Source organism: Lemur catta, chromosome 15, assembly GCF_020740605.2.
Source record: "Lemur catta isolate mLemCat1 chromosome 15, mLemCat1.pri, whole genome shotgun sequence".
NCBI classification, from domain to species: Eukaryota; Metazoa; Chordata; class Mammalia; order Primates; family Lemuridae; genus Lemur; species Lemur catta.
The window spans coordinates 52,609,059-52,624,354 of NC_059142.1; the positions used below are offsets into that span (position 1 = coordinate 52,609,059).

Here is a 15,296-nt window from a genome sequence, read left to right on the forward strand (position 1 = left end):
CCAGGCATGGAATTCTAGGATGGAAATCCTGCCCCCCAGAATCTCAAAGACTGGCTCACTGTCTTCTAGCTTCTGGGTCAATGTTACTTCAGAAGTCACATTTCCCAGTCCTCGTCCTGCTCCCTTCCTTCCTGGAAAGAGCAGCCTTTCGTTGTCCTCCCCCCTCACCTCTCCGGCCTCCAGCCCCCCTGGCCCATACGGCCCCTGTCTTTTGACATCTCTCCTGCCCTCTCCCACTCTTGTTCTGTCTTGGGGCACCCATCCTCCCAATTCTGCATCACAGGGGCCCAGAAACTATAAGGGGGTCTGGTGGGTAGAGCAGACATGTTGGAAGCAGCACCTAATCAAACGTGTCCCCTTTCCAAATGTCAGGGGGGCACCACAGCGTCCGTGCTGCTGTCCCCCTCACACAGCTGCAGGTTCCAGAGAGGAGAGTTCTATCAGAAGCGGGTGGGCCAAGCAAATTCGGTTTGGAGGAGATGTCTGGCAGATTTGTGAGGGCTCGCCCCTACACCTAGTTAAGCACTGCTCTATATTACCCTCTACAAAAATCGCAGTAGCATCTCGCACATGTGAATAAATGTTAATATTTATAATATAGAACACGACCACAGAAAAATATGAAAAGGACCAGGTGTGGTGGCTCACACCTGCAATCCCAGCACTTTGGGAGGCCAGGGTGGGAGGACCGCTTGAGAATAGTGAGACCCCTCTTTACAAAAAATAAAAAAGTCAGCTGAGTGTGACAGCAAACACCTGTAGTCCCAGCTACTCGGGAGGTTGAGGCAGGAGGATCATTTGAACCCAGGAGTTTGAGGTTGCTGTGAGCTGGGCTGACACCAGGGAACTGTAGCCTGGGCAACAGAGCGAGACTCTGTCTCAAAACAAAACAAAACCAATTTTTAAAATGCAGAAAAAAAAAACTGTTTATAGAATATGATCACAGGGATGCCCAAAATAAAAGAGAACAAGCCAGGACTAAAGTATACCAAAAGGTTACAAGAAGTAAAGAGAGACAGGCAGGGAGGAGACAGACATCTATTTAACGTTCCATGTCTCTAGGGGTCCCTCTGTTGCACCCCCATGCTGACCGCTCCTTTGGTCCATGTCATCTCCCTGGGAGGCAAGCTCGGGCTGATGTGTGTTTATTGTCCCACACTTGGTCCTGTAAGCCAGAAGTCCCTTGTGTGCTGCTCCAGCTTCCAAGGCCCAGGCAACACCTAGAACTGATCACTGGGGTGGCAGCTTCCCATTCTCCTAGTCCCTGTCCCCTTCAAAGAGGCTGGGAAGGTGAACTCTGGGTTTATGCTTAACTCCAGTTTGGGGGCACCCCCACCACCTCTCAGTCAGTCAACAGAGAGGCCAACAGCTGTTAGAGCTGTGGCCTTGTGTCCCCAGGCCAGGGCTGGAGAGCTCTTGGGCACACAGGCATGGTGGCACCTGCCCCTGAGCCAGAGTTCCAGCCCATGCCTTCCTCAGCTGGGCGCCGAGGCCTCCTCCTGGGGCTCTGGAGGAAGCATGGCCCCAGGCTGATGGCACAGGGTGAGGGTCCTACCCTCGAGGAGCCAGAAGACGGGGGTGAGGGGCTGGGTGAAGAGGGCATGGAAGGTGTGCAGCGGCTGGGCCTGGGGCTCCAGGCTGTAGAAGGTAAGGCAGCCCAAGGCCAGGTCCAAATCCACACCCAGGAGCCGCCCTGACACCGCTGGGAGGCGCTGGGCCTCCCCATTGTGCCAGGCCTGGACGCTGTCCTCCTGGATGCAGAGCCCCCAGGAGCTGGGCCCACGGCCGATGTTGTCGGTATGGGGCCCCAGCTTGCACCGTGTCAGCTGCGGGTAGGCGACACCCAGCGTCACTGAGTGGTCTGAGGTGCGCACCTCCCAGTAATGCTGCCCGGCCTGGAAGCTCTGGGCGCACTGCACCTGCCAGAGCTCGAAGCTGCCTGGCCTGGCTGGGCCACAGGGCTGGCGACAGTGCTTCACCCGCTGGTCCTGGCGGGACAGGTAGAAGTGGCGGTTGGCGCTGGCTGGGTCAAAGGTGAGATTGCGATAATCTGTTGGGGAAAGACAAACAGAAATGGGCCAGGGTGCCATCCTGTCCAGAGGGGAGAGAATGCAACTGCAGCTCCATTTATTGACTGCTACTGTCTGCCAGGCATGCTGCATGCTGAGCATTTAATCCTTGCCGCAACCTGGGAGGTGGAACCCTCTATTAGCCCCATTTCACAGATGAGAAAACTGAGGCTCAGAGAGGCATTAACTTGGTATTAACTGGAATAATCACGAGGAATCGCAGGTCTGTGTGCCGAGACTTTGTCCTTAGACACTATGCCAGCTGTGTCTGCTTCAGAGTGGATGTGCACAAGGGGTACATCTTACAACAGGTGTGCAGGGGGTGGGGCCGGGCCCAGACATCTATGACAAGACAGTCATAGCATGTGCCCCCCATACTCACATGTGCACACAAACATGCACATGTGCTCACAGCGAACACACATGCACACGGGCATACACACGTACTCACACTTACACACAAACATGCACGCACAGGCACATGTACATGCACTGGGCCTCCTTACTCTGCCAGAGTTTCCTCCTCAGTGGACACACTGCGCTTGGGACCAGTGTGGGGGGCCCTGGGGCCTCTAGAGGGGAAAGCAGTGTTAGGAGAGTGGATGGGGAGGCCTTGGGGGAGAGGGGGCCTTATCCCACCCCCACCCTGCACGGAGGGACAGCCAGGCCAGGAGAGGCAGGGGGCGGTCTGGGGTCAGCCTTACCCATGGGGCCCAAGTCTGCAGCCTTGGCTGGTGCCCCGGGGTGGCCCCTCTCTTCCAGGAGGAGGCCACACAGCTGGCTTAGCAGCTCCTTCAGGTCACCCAGCTGTTGATCTTCGTCCCACTGCAGAGGGGTCAGTGGCTCAACAGGCCCTGGGGGCTCAAGGAGCTGTGATTCCTGAGCCCAGAACAGCTGCTGTAAACGCGGTGTGAGGGGCGGGGAGATCGGGGAGATGAGTCCCCCCAGCCTGCCTCCCTGAGGCCTCCTACCTGCAGGAAGGTCCTGTCATCCACCTGCTCCAGGAGCTCCTGAATCCTGTGGCCATGGCGAACCAGGGCCTCCAAGTGGACTTTCAGCCGCTGCTCCTCATCCCGGGCCTGTGCCAGCACCTGTGTCTTGGCCACCTCGATGTCCCTAAGCACCACGGCCCGCCGCATCTCCAGGGCCTGCTGCAGGCTGCTGAACTTGCTGGAGACCGAGGAGGCCAGGGTGCAGGCCAAGCTCTGGATGGGCACAGGAGGGGCTTCAGGGTAGCCAGGGCCCTGTGCCATGCCAAGGCAGGCCAGGGCTGCCCAGTGGGCTGAGGGGTGGGGATGTGGGAGCCAGGGTCCTGGGAGGCTTCCCGCCCGCCAGGCGCCCAGCTTCCTGCTCAGCCCCTCCCTCCCTGCCGCCTGGAAGCATGTTCAAAGCAGCTCACACCTGCTGCCCAGCGCCCTGGGGAGCAGCCAGCAGCTGCCCGCAGCACCGTGTGAGTACATGGCGGGTGGAACAAGGACAGGCCCTGTACCTGGATCTGGCTGCTTTGCTGCTGCATCTCCTGCAGCTGGGTCTCGGCCTGGGTGGCCTGCTGTTGGGTCACTTCTAGCCTGGCTCTCAGCTGGGCCTGTGGTGCCCGCCCATGGGACGAGCGATGAGAGAGGGCCAGGATTGGCCATGAAGTCCCCTTTTGACAACCAACAAGCCCCTGCAGACGCTGGGCAGCCCCTCCTCAAACCACCCAGAGGGCCGGCGCACAGAGCACCAGCCTCGCTGTGAGCCCAGGGAGGCCTTGACAAAGCCCTGTCCCCACCTGGAGCAGGTGGTGTGTGGGCAGAGAAGCCTCGGGCTGAGGACACAACTTCTGGTCCCACTCCTGCCTCTTGCAGGCTGAGCAAGCTGGGGCAAAGCTCCTACCCTCTCTGAGGGTAACCTCCCCCTAGTCAATAAATGAGCGGTAATTCGGGCTCAGAAGCCTTGCAGGGAAGGGGCGACAACCCAAAGCACCAATGCTGCCTGAGACGTGGGCGGTTCAGTGCATAGTCCTTGGCCCTCGCTTTGGGCACGAGGGGGAAGACGGGCCCCATTTGGTCACCCCCCTCTGATTCCCTCGAGGGTCAAAATGCTCTCACGGCAACAGGACAAACCATGCTGATGCCAGGAGACCCCGGTTCCTGCCCACCGCTAGGACTTGTTCCCTGCACCTGGTCAGGAGCCTCACTGCCTGGCTTCTGCTCCTCCCAGCTACACACTGAGGTGGGGACCATTTTTATCCCCATGTCATGGATGAATAAACAGGCTCAGAGAAGTTGACAATTTGCTCAGAATCCTCAGATCTTTCTAAGCCCATGGCTTGTGTTTCATCTAGGTCCCCGCCTCTAGCATTCAGCAAGTGACAAATGTAGGAGGCGGGAGGGGAGACTCTGCTGGGGCACCGGAACCTCCTCCAGGGACAGGGATCTGTCCCCACGCAGCCCCACACCCCTTCCCCTTTCGCTAGCAAAACTCCAGCTCCTTGGGAGCCAGAGCACGTGCTGTTGCACCACGGTCAGCCTCCTTCCTCTGCTTGGCTGTCATCCCCTGGCCTCCCTTGAAAACTTTCACACCTAGCTCAGTCTCAGCAGCCACAGGGGACATCCTCCAACACTCTGCAGCCCTTTCCTTCACCCCATCTCAGCCACTCCTGTGACCTCACTGTGGCCCGTCACCAGCTCTGAAATCTCTATTCCAAACACCGCTTCTCTGACCACCACCTCCCACCCCTCTCATCTGTTCCAGCCTCCTCTGTCCCAGTCCCCAGCCTCAGCAGATCCCCAACCATGCACCCCCATCCCTTCCCACCCATCAGGCCTTTGGCCCCCACTTCCTGTCCCATTCAGTGTCCCTGTGCCATCATTTTGCCATTATCCCACCATTCACTGGCCCCACCGCTTCTTGTCCGATACCCAAGTGAATTCAGCCTCTTGTCTTCACTACTGAAACGGCTCCTGTCAAGGGCACCGGCCACCTCCACGGTGCAGATTCCAATGGTCACTTTTGTCCTCTTACTAAACCTCTCCGGGCACCACAACCACGTTCTCCTTCTGCACTGCTCTGTCCCCTGGCGCCATGCCATGTGCTGCATTTTCCTTCTATCTCCCTGGGAGCTCCTGCTTGCTTTGACTGCAGTCCTGGGCCTGCTCGGCAGGGGACCCCCTCCCTCCCGGACCTTCTCTACCTGTCAGTGCTAAAGAGCTCCTGAGCTCTTTTTTTTTTTTTTCATATGAGTTTTTCCTTTATTTGTAAAATCATAAAGAGACTGTGTCATAAAAATCCAGCAAGAAGTTTTCATCTCCATGAGTCCCACTATTTGAAGCAGGCTCCCAGGGCAGTACAACATCTTATGTCCCGGCAGAAGGTCTCCTCTTCTTTAAGCTGCCAATACTGTATCCCCAAACCTGTATTCCAGAAACTGCGTCTATGATGTGTTGTGGCCAGGAGGTGATTCTCAGAAACAAGTGGACACGGATACGGATTCCTGATGGCTCTTTATTCAGCTAAGGGGGCACCCCACTGTTCCTTTAGCAGCATCTCCATGATTCTAATTCCCTGTCCAACCTCACAGCGCTCCTTCCCCATCTCCCCGCCCCATCTGATGTCTGAGCCCATATTCTGCACGTCTGCACCATTCTCCTTCATGTCATGCCTAATCTTCTAGCAGCACTTCCGGAGGAAGCTGGCGACCACCTGCTCGAAGGGGTACTTGTACACCTGGCGCATGTCCACCGTGACCCCCATCCCCGCCTCCGCCCACGCCGGCAGTCGCACGGCCAGGCACTTGCCTCGCTCCTGAGCTCTTGACAGATGCCTAGGACCAACCTCCCCTGGCTCCCCCGCCCAGGTTTATCCCACTGGCGACTCCAGCCCCCATATGTCCTAAAGCAAACCCTGCTCTCCACCCACACTTAGCACACAGTACACCTGCCCACTCACTTCCTCAAGACAGAAACCTGAGCCAGGCATGGTGGCTCATGCCTGTAATCCTAGCACTCTGGGAGGCTGAGGTGGGAGGATTGCTTGAGCCCAGGAATTTGAGACCAACTTGGGCCAGAGCGAGACCCTGTCTCTACTAAGAATAGAAAAAATTAGCTAGGCACAGTGGTGCCCCTGTAGTCCCAGCTACTCGGGAGGCTGAGGCAGGAGGATCGCTTGAGCCCAGGAGTTTGAGGTTGCTGTGAGCTATGATGATGCCACTGCACTCTAGCCTGGGCAACAGAGTGAGATTGTCTCAAAAAAAAGACAGAAACCCAGGTGTTTTCCTTGCTGCCCTCTCTGCCACCCCGCAAGTCCACTCCAGCCTGTGTCCCGCCTCCACAAGGCACTGACTCCCACTCCCTGTTTTCCACCCCTCACCAGTACCTTGTCTCCGCTGCATTCCTGCCCAGAACTCCAGTCTCACCTCCAGCCCCCTCCATATCCCAGCAGAGTGATCACTCTCCATAAAGCCTAAATCTACTCATGCTGCTGCCCTGCTTCCAAGCCTGCGATGACTCCCCATGCCCTAGAGTAACAGCCGGACTCCTCACCATGGCCCACGGGGCCCTTTCCCATCTGGCCCTGCTGACCTCCCAGATCTGCCTCCAGGGACCCAGCGTGTCCAGTTCCTTCCCAGCCCAGAGCGTGGCCCCCGTTGCCTCCCCAGGTCCCTCCCCTCCTGGCTGGCACTTTCTCAGCCCTCAAGTGTCAGTGTAAAGGCCACCTCCCCTTCCTCCCCCTGGTCCCCTAAGCAGTGTCATCCTGTGCTTTCCTCACTGCAACCTGTAATAATGTATTCACCTCTTACTGGGACACTGGCCTGTTTAGATCCTAAATCTCTTACAGGCAGGGAGCGCGTGTGATTTACTTACCAACATGCAGCCCCTGCCCATACTGTGCACATTGTGGGTGCTCCACACACTTATCATCCAATGAAAGTGAGTCCACTGAGCACCCGCCATACATGTGGCAGTTCTCTAGGGCCTGGAGTAGGGCAGGGAGCTCACTGCCTAATACCCTTGGCTTATGCCTTCATCCAGGACACTCATTGAGCATCTCCTGGGACCCGCCCCTGGCCCTGGCGGGGCTGGTTACCCCAGTGTGATACACAGACACCTGAGTTATTGTCACTAACTCCCAGGTTCTGGGAAGAAAAACATCTGGAAGCCTTCTCTAGCTGACACTCCCCGCCCGCTGCGCCCAGAGAGAACAGGGCCCAGACAACAGTCCCGGTCCCGCAGGCGAGTCCCCCTGGCACTGGCAAGGCTGTGGCGGCCCGTCCCCCTCCCGCCGGTTCCACCCCGCGGCCGCGTCACCTCGCGGTGAAGGCGCTCGGCGTCCAGCAGCGCCCGCTCGTGGAGGCGACACTCGTGCACGGTGCAGGCGCTGCACACGCAGCGGCCCTCGGTCCGGCAGAAGAGCTCGAGCGGCAGCCCGTGGCGGGGACAGCGCGCGCCGGGGTCCGGGCCGGGGCAGGGGCGGGGGTCCACGGCGGGCCCGGCGCGCACCACCTCCAGCACGCCGCTGAGGGCCACGTTGCGGCGCAGCTCGGCGTCGTCGGGGAAGGGCTGGCGGCACTCGGGGCACGCCTTCCCACAGCGGCCCCACCAGTCCTGGATGCAGACCATGCAGAAGTTGTGGCCGCAGGGCAGCGTGGCAGGGTCCTGGTAGAGCCCCAGGCAGATGGCGCAGGTCAGCTTGTCCTCCAGCAGCCGCGCGGCCATGGCGGAGGCGGCAGGGAGGGCAGGCCGGGCGCAGCCGCCTCGGGGAGGAGCGAGGACCACGCCCAGGAAGAACCGCCAGCAGGGCGGGCGCGGGGCACGGCGCTCCCGTGGACCCTTCCCTGGCGCCCTCTGACCAACCGCCACGCCACCCCTGTCCGCCTCGGCCCGGCTGAGAACTGGGTCTGGTTCTCGGTCCCCCCTGGCACCTCCATCCCGCCTCCCTAGACCTTTGACCTAGCTGCTGTGCTTGGGATCAGGGTCAGCCTCTGGAGACAGAAGGCGCGGGTTCCCTGCCGGGGGGCCTCCTGCTCTTCTGGGCAGGGGCCATCACACAACCTCACCTCTTCTGGGCTCCTCAGCCGTAAGCCAGGCTGACAGCATAGACACTCCCCTCCTGGGGCCATTAAATAAAACGGTGCATGTGGGAGGGCCTGGCGTCCGCACACAGCTTAGTGCTCAATAAATGCTCCCTCCTGACCCGAGGTGCTCTGCTGCACCTTTTCCTGGAGCTGGGTTTCAGGCACTTACCAGATTGGGACTCCCTTCTCTGGGCTACACCTAATTCTGGTTCTTTTTAAGCAAACAGTGTGATGGAAATTTTTGGTTGCGAAGAGACGGACCAATTAACAGTGGTTTTTTTCAATGCCCCTTTGATACCCAAGCCAAGTTTCAGATGCAATCAGTATCCCCTTCTCCTTGCCAGCCCTCTGCTGGGCAGAGTTCCTTGTCTGGAGGTCCAACCTGATCTGGAACCTCAGTATCCAGGAGGCAACTTCAGCATTTCCCCTGCAGCTGAGCAGAGCAGAGGAGGTCCTGACTGCTTACCCACCGCCTCCCTGGGCACTGTGTGTCCTGCCAGGGTGAATCTGAGGATCGTTAACTCCTTTTCTTCTAGCCAAGCCAGACTGATTTTGAGGCAGGACGTGCTCACTGCAATGCAACACGCACTGCGTCCTACACGTGAAGCTTATCTTTCTGGGAAAAGCACACAGGCTCCCCCTGACCAGCTAGTAGGCAGCCTTCTCTGTTGGGAGAGGAGAGAAAACACCTGACCACCCAGTGAGGGCCCAGGGACCTCTGGCTCCAGAGGTCTCTGAGATTCGCTGCTGCCCCATGGGACAAAGCTCATCCCAAGCATGGGGTAGAGCAGGAACCTGCCACCATGCAGTGCTGTGCAAAGGAGCTAATGCTCAGGGCCGCCTGGGGCACACAGCTAGTACTCAATAAAAGTTCTCTCCTGGCCCCAGGTGCTCTGCTGCACCTTCTCTGGGAGCTTGGGGTCTCCCTTCTCTGGACCATGCTGATTTTGCTCTACTGCCTGCTTTTCCTTCTGCCCACTCCTTGCCAGCCAGTGGGTCACAGGGCCCCTGACACCCTCAGAAGGCAGAGGCAGCCCTCTTCCCAGCCACGAAAGGCGGGGAATGCGCTCCACCAGGGGCACTCTGGCTGCTCCTGGAACACAGACCCAGAACAGCCACTGCAGAAATCATCTTTATTCACACCCCCTACCCAGACCCCCTGAGAGTCCCTTGTACTCCAAGCCCTGGGCTTGAGGGGAGGGGCTGCCTCAGGCAGGGCCCAGAACCCCACAGCTTGACCCCAGGAGCTGCGTTTTCACTGTTCATGCCGGCCCAGCCCACCCTCTGAGGTGGGGGCACTCTGGCCCCTCAATAGATGCCGTAAGTGGGTTCATGACTGTCCCTGTACCGGTCCAGGTAGCGCAGGGGCTGCCGGTGGGGGAAGCGCTTCTGCTTGGGGTGGTAGGGGGGAGGCCACACAAACTCAAACACGGGCTCCCGCATGTCTGCAAGAAGAGCAACGGGTACAGGGGTAGACTGAGTCAGGCCAGGGCCTGCCCATCCTAGGGCCTGTGGTGGCCTTAAGGGAGCTTCTCCCTGGCAAGGCAGGAGAGGTCTGTGAGCTCAGGCTCACCCCAATCCCCCAGCCCCACTCTGCCCTTACCCAGAAGATGGTGGAAGGTGTGTGTAACTGAGTCATCCCAGCGGCACTGGAAGAAGGCCAGGCCAGCTGGAGTCATGGCTTCCTGGTGTTTCTTGTAGAAATCGAAAGTGTGGAAGGTCCGCTGGGCCAGCTGGTAGCTAAGAGAAGGTGGAGAATGTCCAAGAGCAGGGGAAGGGGCGCTGAAGTCCCCCCAGCCCAGGCAATCCTGAGCAGCCCCTCAGGGTCTGCCAGCATCCTGCTCTTCTGCCAATCTCAAGGCCTACGGCAGGAGGGAGAACTGAGCAAGAGTGACCATTCTAGGGGAGCTGGTTGAGGCGCAGGCTAGGTGTGTGGGGTGGATTACCAGGGCGAGGGGCGGGTGTCCTCGGAGAAGTCGATTGGCTTGTCCTGCTTGAAGAGCAAGAAGGTGAAGCGGTGAAAGCCAGAGCCTCGGGCAGGGAAGGGGGGCAGGTAGGGACAGGTCTCCTGTCCTTCAGCCACCCTATTGCTCGGGATATTGGTTCTGGGAGGAGGAAAAGCATCTATTATCTGCCACCGCAGGGAGGCACCAGGACACCCTCACCACGAACCCCAGCGATTGATGTAATTCCCCGGGAGGACAGACCCTAAATGATTCCTGTCCTGTGATAAAGAAGGAGGGGGAGCTCTGGGGACATACTGCAAGCCTGAAGGGAGCAGGCGGGGCTCAAATGGGGAGGACGGGGTTCCAGAGGCTGTCAGCATGATAGCAAGGCCAAGCAGCCCATTTACTAGGCCCTGGAGAGCTGGAGGGTCTGCCATGTCACTTGGACTGGAAAGCCATGACACTTTTGGGCTGCTTCTCTCTGTTTTCTGAAGGCTCTAGGGTCTTGTCAGGAGTGTGTGCCCTGCCTGGCACTGGGGTGGCCACTGTAGCTGCCCCAGGCACAACTCCCCAGAGTGTCCTGCTGCATAGGTTGGTAAATGCAGGTGAATAAAAATGACAGAAACCAGTCTCCCAGTCACTGAACCAATTACCCAGAAGTCCAAAGCTGGGGTTACCTGCCTGACTCTGCCCCTTGGCCTGGTGCTCAGCCAAAAGCCACTGAGAAAACAAAAGGCATCCCAGGCAGGGCGCCATGGTGACTGCTCAGGGAAGGTATACCCAGTTCAATGAGCATGTTGAGAGATGTCATAGCTGCCATACGCCTCTCATGTTCCTTTTCCTATTTGACAGTCACAGCATGTTTCAGGGAGGGGGGTAAGGCGTGTGGCAGCATCACCTCAGTTTTACAGGCGAGGAAATAAGTTCAGAGAGATGAAGAAGCTTGTGGGGACTGGCCAAAGTCCACTGCCTACCTTTTCTTTTGTACCTGCCTTCAAGTGCACACCTGGATCCCAGGGCCCCCAACTACCTCAGGAAGGGTCACCTCCTGGGCAGGGAGGTTAATTCAAAATCCCAGTTATTCTATGGTAGAGCAGAGACTGAAACTCAGGTGTAGCTCGTTCCAGGCTCCCATGGCCTCCTCGTGGCCTCTGACCCAGCCCCGGCCCCAGATACTCACACCAGCCAGTGGATATACTCGGCATCTGGCTCCAGCAGGTGTCCATCTGCACACAAACATGTCCTACTGACCTCGGGCCCGCCACCTCCTCCCTTGCAAGGAGCCAAGGCTGGAGCTCTCTACCCCACCCCTCCCCCAGCTCCCAGGGTCTTGGCTCAAGGGAGGTAAGGGACACAGGAGTCTTAGTGACCAGAGATGCCTACCCAAGTTAGTGAGCAGCAATGTCCACGTGGAATCCTCTTCTGCTTCATAGTTCACCTCTGGGGCCTGGGCAGCCTGGCAAAGACAGAACAGGAGAGCTGTCATCCTACCAAGACAGACAAACTGTTGCATGTCTTTCTGGAGGGCTGGAGCCTGAGGGTGCCTTGGAGAAGGGGGAGCCCACTCTGACCTAAATGCCACTGACAGCCCCTCGCAAAGGCAGGTGGACAAAGAGATGCTCACGGAAGGAAGGCTGCAGAGTTGCTTGCCCAGGGATCAAACCACAAAAAAGGCCGTGTGCAAAGGGACAGGGGCTGGGAGGACACTCCAAAGACAATGGGCCAGTTACAGGAATGTGCAAACATGAAACTTCTTTTTCCTTTGTTTTGTATTATTTCTTTTGTAACTATCCTATAATTGTTTCCCAGGAAACCAAAGAGACAGAGAACAAACCCTAACCCAGGAGCTATCTGTGACGCTGCAATGGGATGTGTCTGTGTGAACAGGGCAGAGAAGAGGGACACAAGTAAGCAGTTACCTCAGTCGGAGTCACCTCGTTGCCATAGTACACAGGCATCAGGTCCTCCTCATTCACAGCAAAAGCCACGTGAAGGGGGACACGGGGCACAAAGGTGGCGTTGTGGAACAGGTCTCTGTAGAGGCCGTAGTACTCAGCCAGACGCTGCTGGTGGTAGGGGCCGCAGGTTCTCTCCCACTCCGCTCGCACAGCTTCCAGTGGGATGCTGGCTGGGAAAGAATGATGCCAGTTGGGATGCAGGGTGGGGGCAGGGACACACCCAGTGCCCCTCCCCCAGGTGGCTCACCTGTGCGGAGACGGGCAGCCCGCTCCTCTTCCGCATTGGCCCGAAGCTCCCGGATGACCCTTTTCCGTTCCAGCAGCTGTTGGGTCCAGCAGACCTTGGGTGGAGGCAGCCCAATATCAATCTTGTCTTTGGGATCTGGGAGGTGAGAGGTTTTGGAAAAAGCAGGGTCAAATCTTCTTGGTTAAGCTGCCTGTCTCTGCATAGTCTTCTCACTCTGCACTCTAAGCTCTGCTGTTCAAGCTTTCCTCAAACTAAAACTTACCATGCAGTCTGCTTCCCAGACCTGAACACGGTCCCGTTGCTAAGTAAATCAAATACAACTTGAGGTTGCCTTTTTCTGATCCCTAAATCACAATGTCTTATCTAGGCCACAACAAATGGAGGCAGATGGTCGTCCCAATTACAGTTGGGATCAACTTCAAGCCTCTTCCCAGCTGGCCATGGATACACACCTATCCTGGGTGGAAAAAAAACAGCTACTGCTAGAAGAACCTAAAGAAGTGCTTTCTACCCTCTAATGGACAGACGATTCACACAAATCATCTGGAAAATTGTGGAAATTCAGATTCTGATTTAGCAGGTCAGCGTGGAGCCTGAGACTATGCATTTCTTTTTTTTTAAAAATTTTCTTTTAGACACAGAGTCTGGCAATGTTGCCTAGGCTGGCCTGAGTTCAAGTGATCCTCCCACCCCAGCCTCTGAGTACTTGGGACTACAGGCACATGCCTGAGACACTGCATTTCTAACATGCTCCTAGGCAATGCCCATGCTCCTGGTCCCAGAACACACTTTGAGTAGAAAGGCCCTAGAGAACTTTCAGCCCAACACCTTTGTCAGTTTACATAAGACAGTAACACTAGTAACTAACATGTATCGAGCCCTAGTCAGGAATGGCATTAGTCTAAGAATTTCAGTGGACTGTATCCTTTAATCCTGACAGCAATTTTGTGGCAAAGACACAATCATTTTATTTTATGAAACTGAAGGTCAGAGACATCACCCCTGAGAGATTGAAAGCTAGAGTTTAAATGAGGCTATTTAGATTCCAAGCTTGTGCCCTTAACCACCACAAAAACTGCTTCTATATGTGCTTTCAAAAACGACATACTAAGTGTAAGTTCCTTAAAGGTTGGTTCCCTGAGTCACCTTGTCCAGGACTTTAATTCTATTTAGCAAAATATTGCACACCTATGTGCCAGGCACTGTGCAGGGAGCGAAGAGCCAATGGTGGGCCAGACAGGCAGGATCCCTGTTCACAGGGCGCTCACAATCTGGGGGGAGGCTGCCAAAAGAAAGTCAGGACACAGTGCGGCCAGGGCTACATGGAGTATTTTAGGAGCACAGAGGAGTACGCCATACAGAATGGGGTCGGTGGTCAAGAAAGGAGTTTAGCAACATATATTTTAGGAGCTGGAACTCCAATAGTGAGGTTAAGCTATTTTCCAAGTACGGGGAGGGATTAAACGGCCGACAGGGCACACAGGGGTGCAGGCGCCCCGCCCCCCCCAACCAGCGTACACGGGGGCGCCGGCAAGGCCCGCTTGGTGTCCGCTTAGTGCGGGGGAAACGCCGGCACTCCCCGCCCGCACTGCGGCGGCCGCGGCCCCTCTCCAGACGGCCCGCACCTGTCTCCTCCACAAAATGCTCCCGGTAGGTCCGCCACCAGTGCGAGGCCCGCGCCTCCTGCTCCGCCCGGCGCCGGTAGCGGTCGAAGCTCCGGTACTTCTCCAGCCGCTCCAGGTCGCTCACATCGATGTCCTCGTTAGGCATGGGCCCCAGCGGGGCGGCCCGGCGGCTCAGGGCGGCTGTGGGCACAGAGCGCACGTCAGGCCGGATCCGGCCCGCAGGAGATGGGGACAGGCGCCGGCTCGAGCCGCAGGGTTCGGGATATAGGGGACCTCCGAGAGCTCCCCGTCCCCAGACCCCTCACCCGAGGTGCTGAAGCCCCGCCAGCGTCGGCATCCGTACAGCGCGACTCGCCAGCAGGCCGCCGCCATCTCCCCTCAGGCCGAGGGCGCCGCCGCGGCCGCGCTAGGACCCGAGTGGAGGCGGCCGGGCCCCGCCCCGCGCCAGGCCCCGCCCCGCGCCTGCGGAGTCGCGCCCCAGACCCCACTTCCGGGGAGGCCCGAGCGCTGTTCTCGCGGGTCGCGGGCGCCCGGCTCCGGAAGTGCCGGTCGACAGCTGGGCGGAGCTGCGGGCAGTCCGAGCCACCAGGCGGCGGCACGGACCCGGAGCGGTCGCGGGCTTGGGGACCTCCCTGATGGTCCGCGCGGTGCCGGGCTCTGCGACTGTGGCTCTCAAGGAGCTCACGCCAGCCCCGAAGACGAAGGCGGCATCCTGAGCTCCCCAGTGGCGCAGGCAGGGGCCAAGGCAGGGGGCGCGAGCACGGATTCTGGAGTCCGACTGCTTGGGTTTAAAATCCAGATTGTGATCTTACAGTCACCCTTGTGGTTTCTTTAGGGAAAAAGACAGATAATAATAGTGCTTACCTCGCAGGCTTGTTAGGAGGACGAAATAAATTAACGTAGAAAGCGCTAACAATGGTATGTAGGTGTTAGCTGTTGATCATCTCCAATTTACTGTGATCCACACAACGGCCTAAGTGACCTGGTCAAGACACAGGTGTGGTTATGTTTCTGCCAGGGCTTTGCATTGCTCTTGGGGATCCAGTTCTAACAAGGTCAAACGGTAGTCCAGGTGATCCCAACCCTCTTCTGCCCCAGCCCTGGCCCTCGTCTGGAACAAAAGGTGCCAGCACATTTTGCTCCCCACACCACAGGGCCTTTGCACATGCTGTCTCTTCTGCCTTCCACTTGTTCACTTTTCCCCCTTGGCCTCGCTACCTCCTGGGCCCAGTAGAGTGGCTTCCCTCCAGTAAGCCTTCCTTGACATCCCAGGCCAGGGCTGGTGACCAGGTCTACTGCTCTGGCACCAGTAGAAGCTTGGTACTCACACTCACACTGAAACGCAATGAGAGTTCTCTCCATGTGGCAGGAAGTGGCTACACCTTGAATTGCTTTT

General features: G+C 57.8%; 2 protein-coding genes across 6 annotated transcripts; both read right to left on the bottom strand.

The window, feature by feature from the left end:
• Nucleotides 1–899: 899 nt before the first annotated feature.
• On the bottom strand, nt 900–7,867 carry TRIM65 (tripartite motif containing 65). Of its 5 annotated transcripts, XM_045569952.1 has the most exons (7): nt 7,358–7,803; nt 3,559–3,654; nt 3,041–3,274; nt 2,774–2,966; nt 2,576–2,641; nt 1,920–2,050; nt 900–1,826 (listed from the first exon to the last, which is right to left on the bottom strand). In XM_045569952.1, exons 1-7 carry the CDS (start codon nt 7,763–7,765, stop codon nt 1,476–1,478), a joined length of 1,479 nt encoding a protein of 492 aa, XP_045425908.1. In that variant the 5' UTR covers nt 7,766–7,803; the 3' UTR covers nt 900–1,475. The 5 variants fall into 5 exon arrangements, with proteins under 5 accessions (XP_045425908.1, XP_045425909.1, XP_045425904.1 ...); XM_045569953.1 differs by having other exon boundaries at nt 900–2,050; nt 7,358–7,867; XM_045569948.1 differs by having other exon boundaries at nt 900–2,050; nt 2,774–2,948.
• A 1,376-nt stretch (nt 7,868–9,243) lies between these two features.
• On the bottom strand, nt 9,244–14,325 carry MRPL38 (mitochondrial ribosomal protein L38). Its single transcript, XM_045569954.1, has 9 exons — nt 14,206–14,325; nt 13,901–14,080; nt 12,276–12,410; nt 11,990–12,198; nt 11,454–11,526; nt 11,251–11,296; nt 10,071–10,229; nt 9,728–9,864; nt 9,244–9,569 (listed from the first exon to the last, which is right to left on the bottom strand). Exons 1-9 carry the CDS (start codon nt 14,270–14,272, stop codon nt 9,433–9,435), a joined length of 1,143 nt encoding a protein of 380 aa, XP_045425910.1. The 5' UTR covers nt 14,273–14,325; the 3' UTR covers nt 9,244–9,432.
• Between the last annotated feature and the right edge of the window lie 971 nt (nt 14,326–15,296).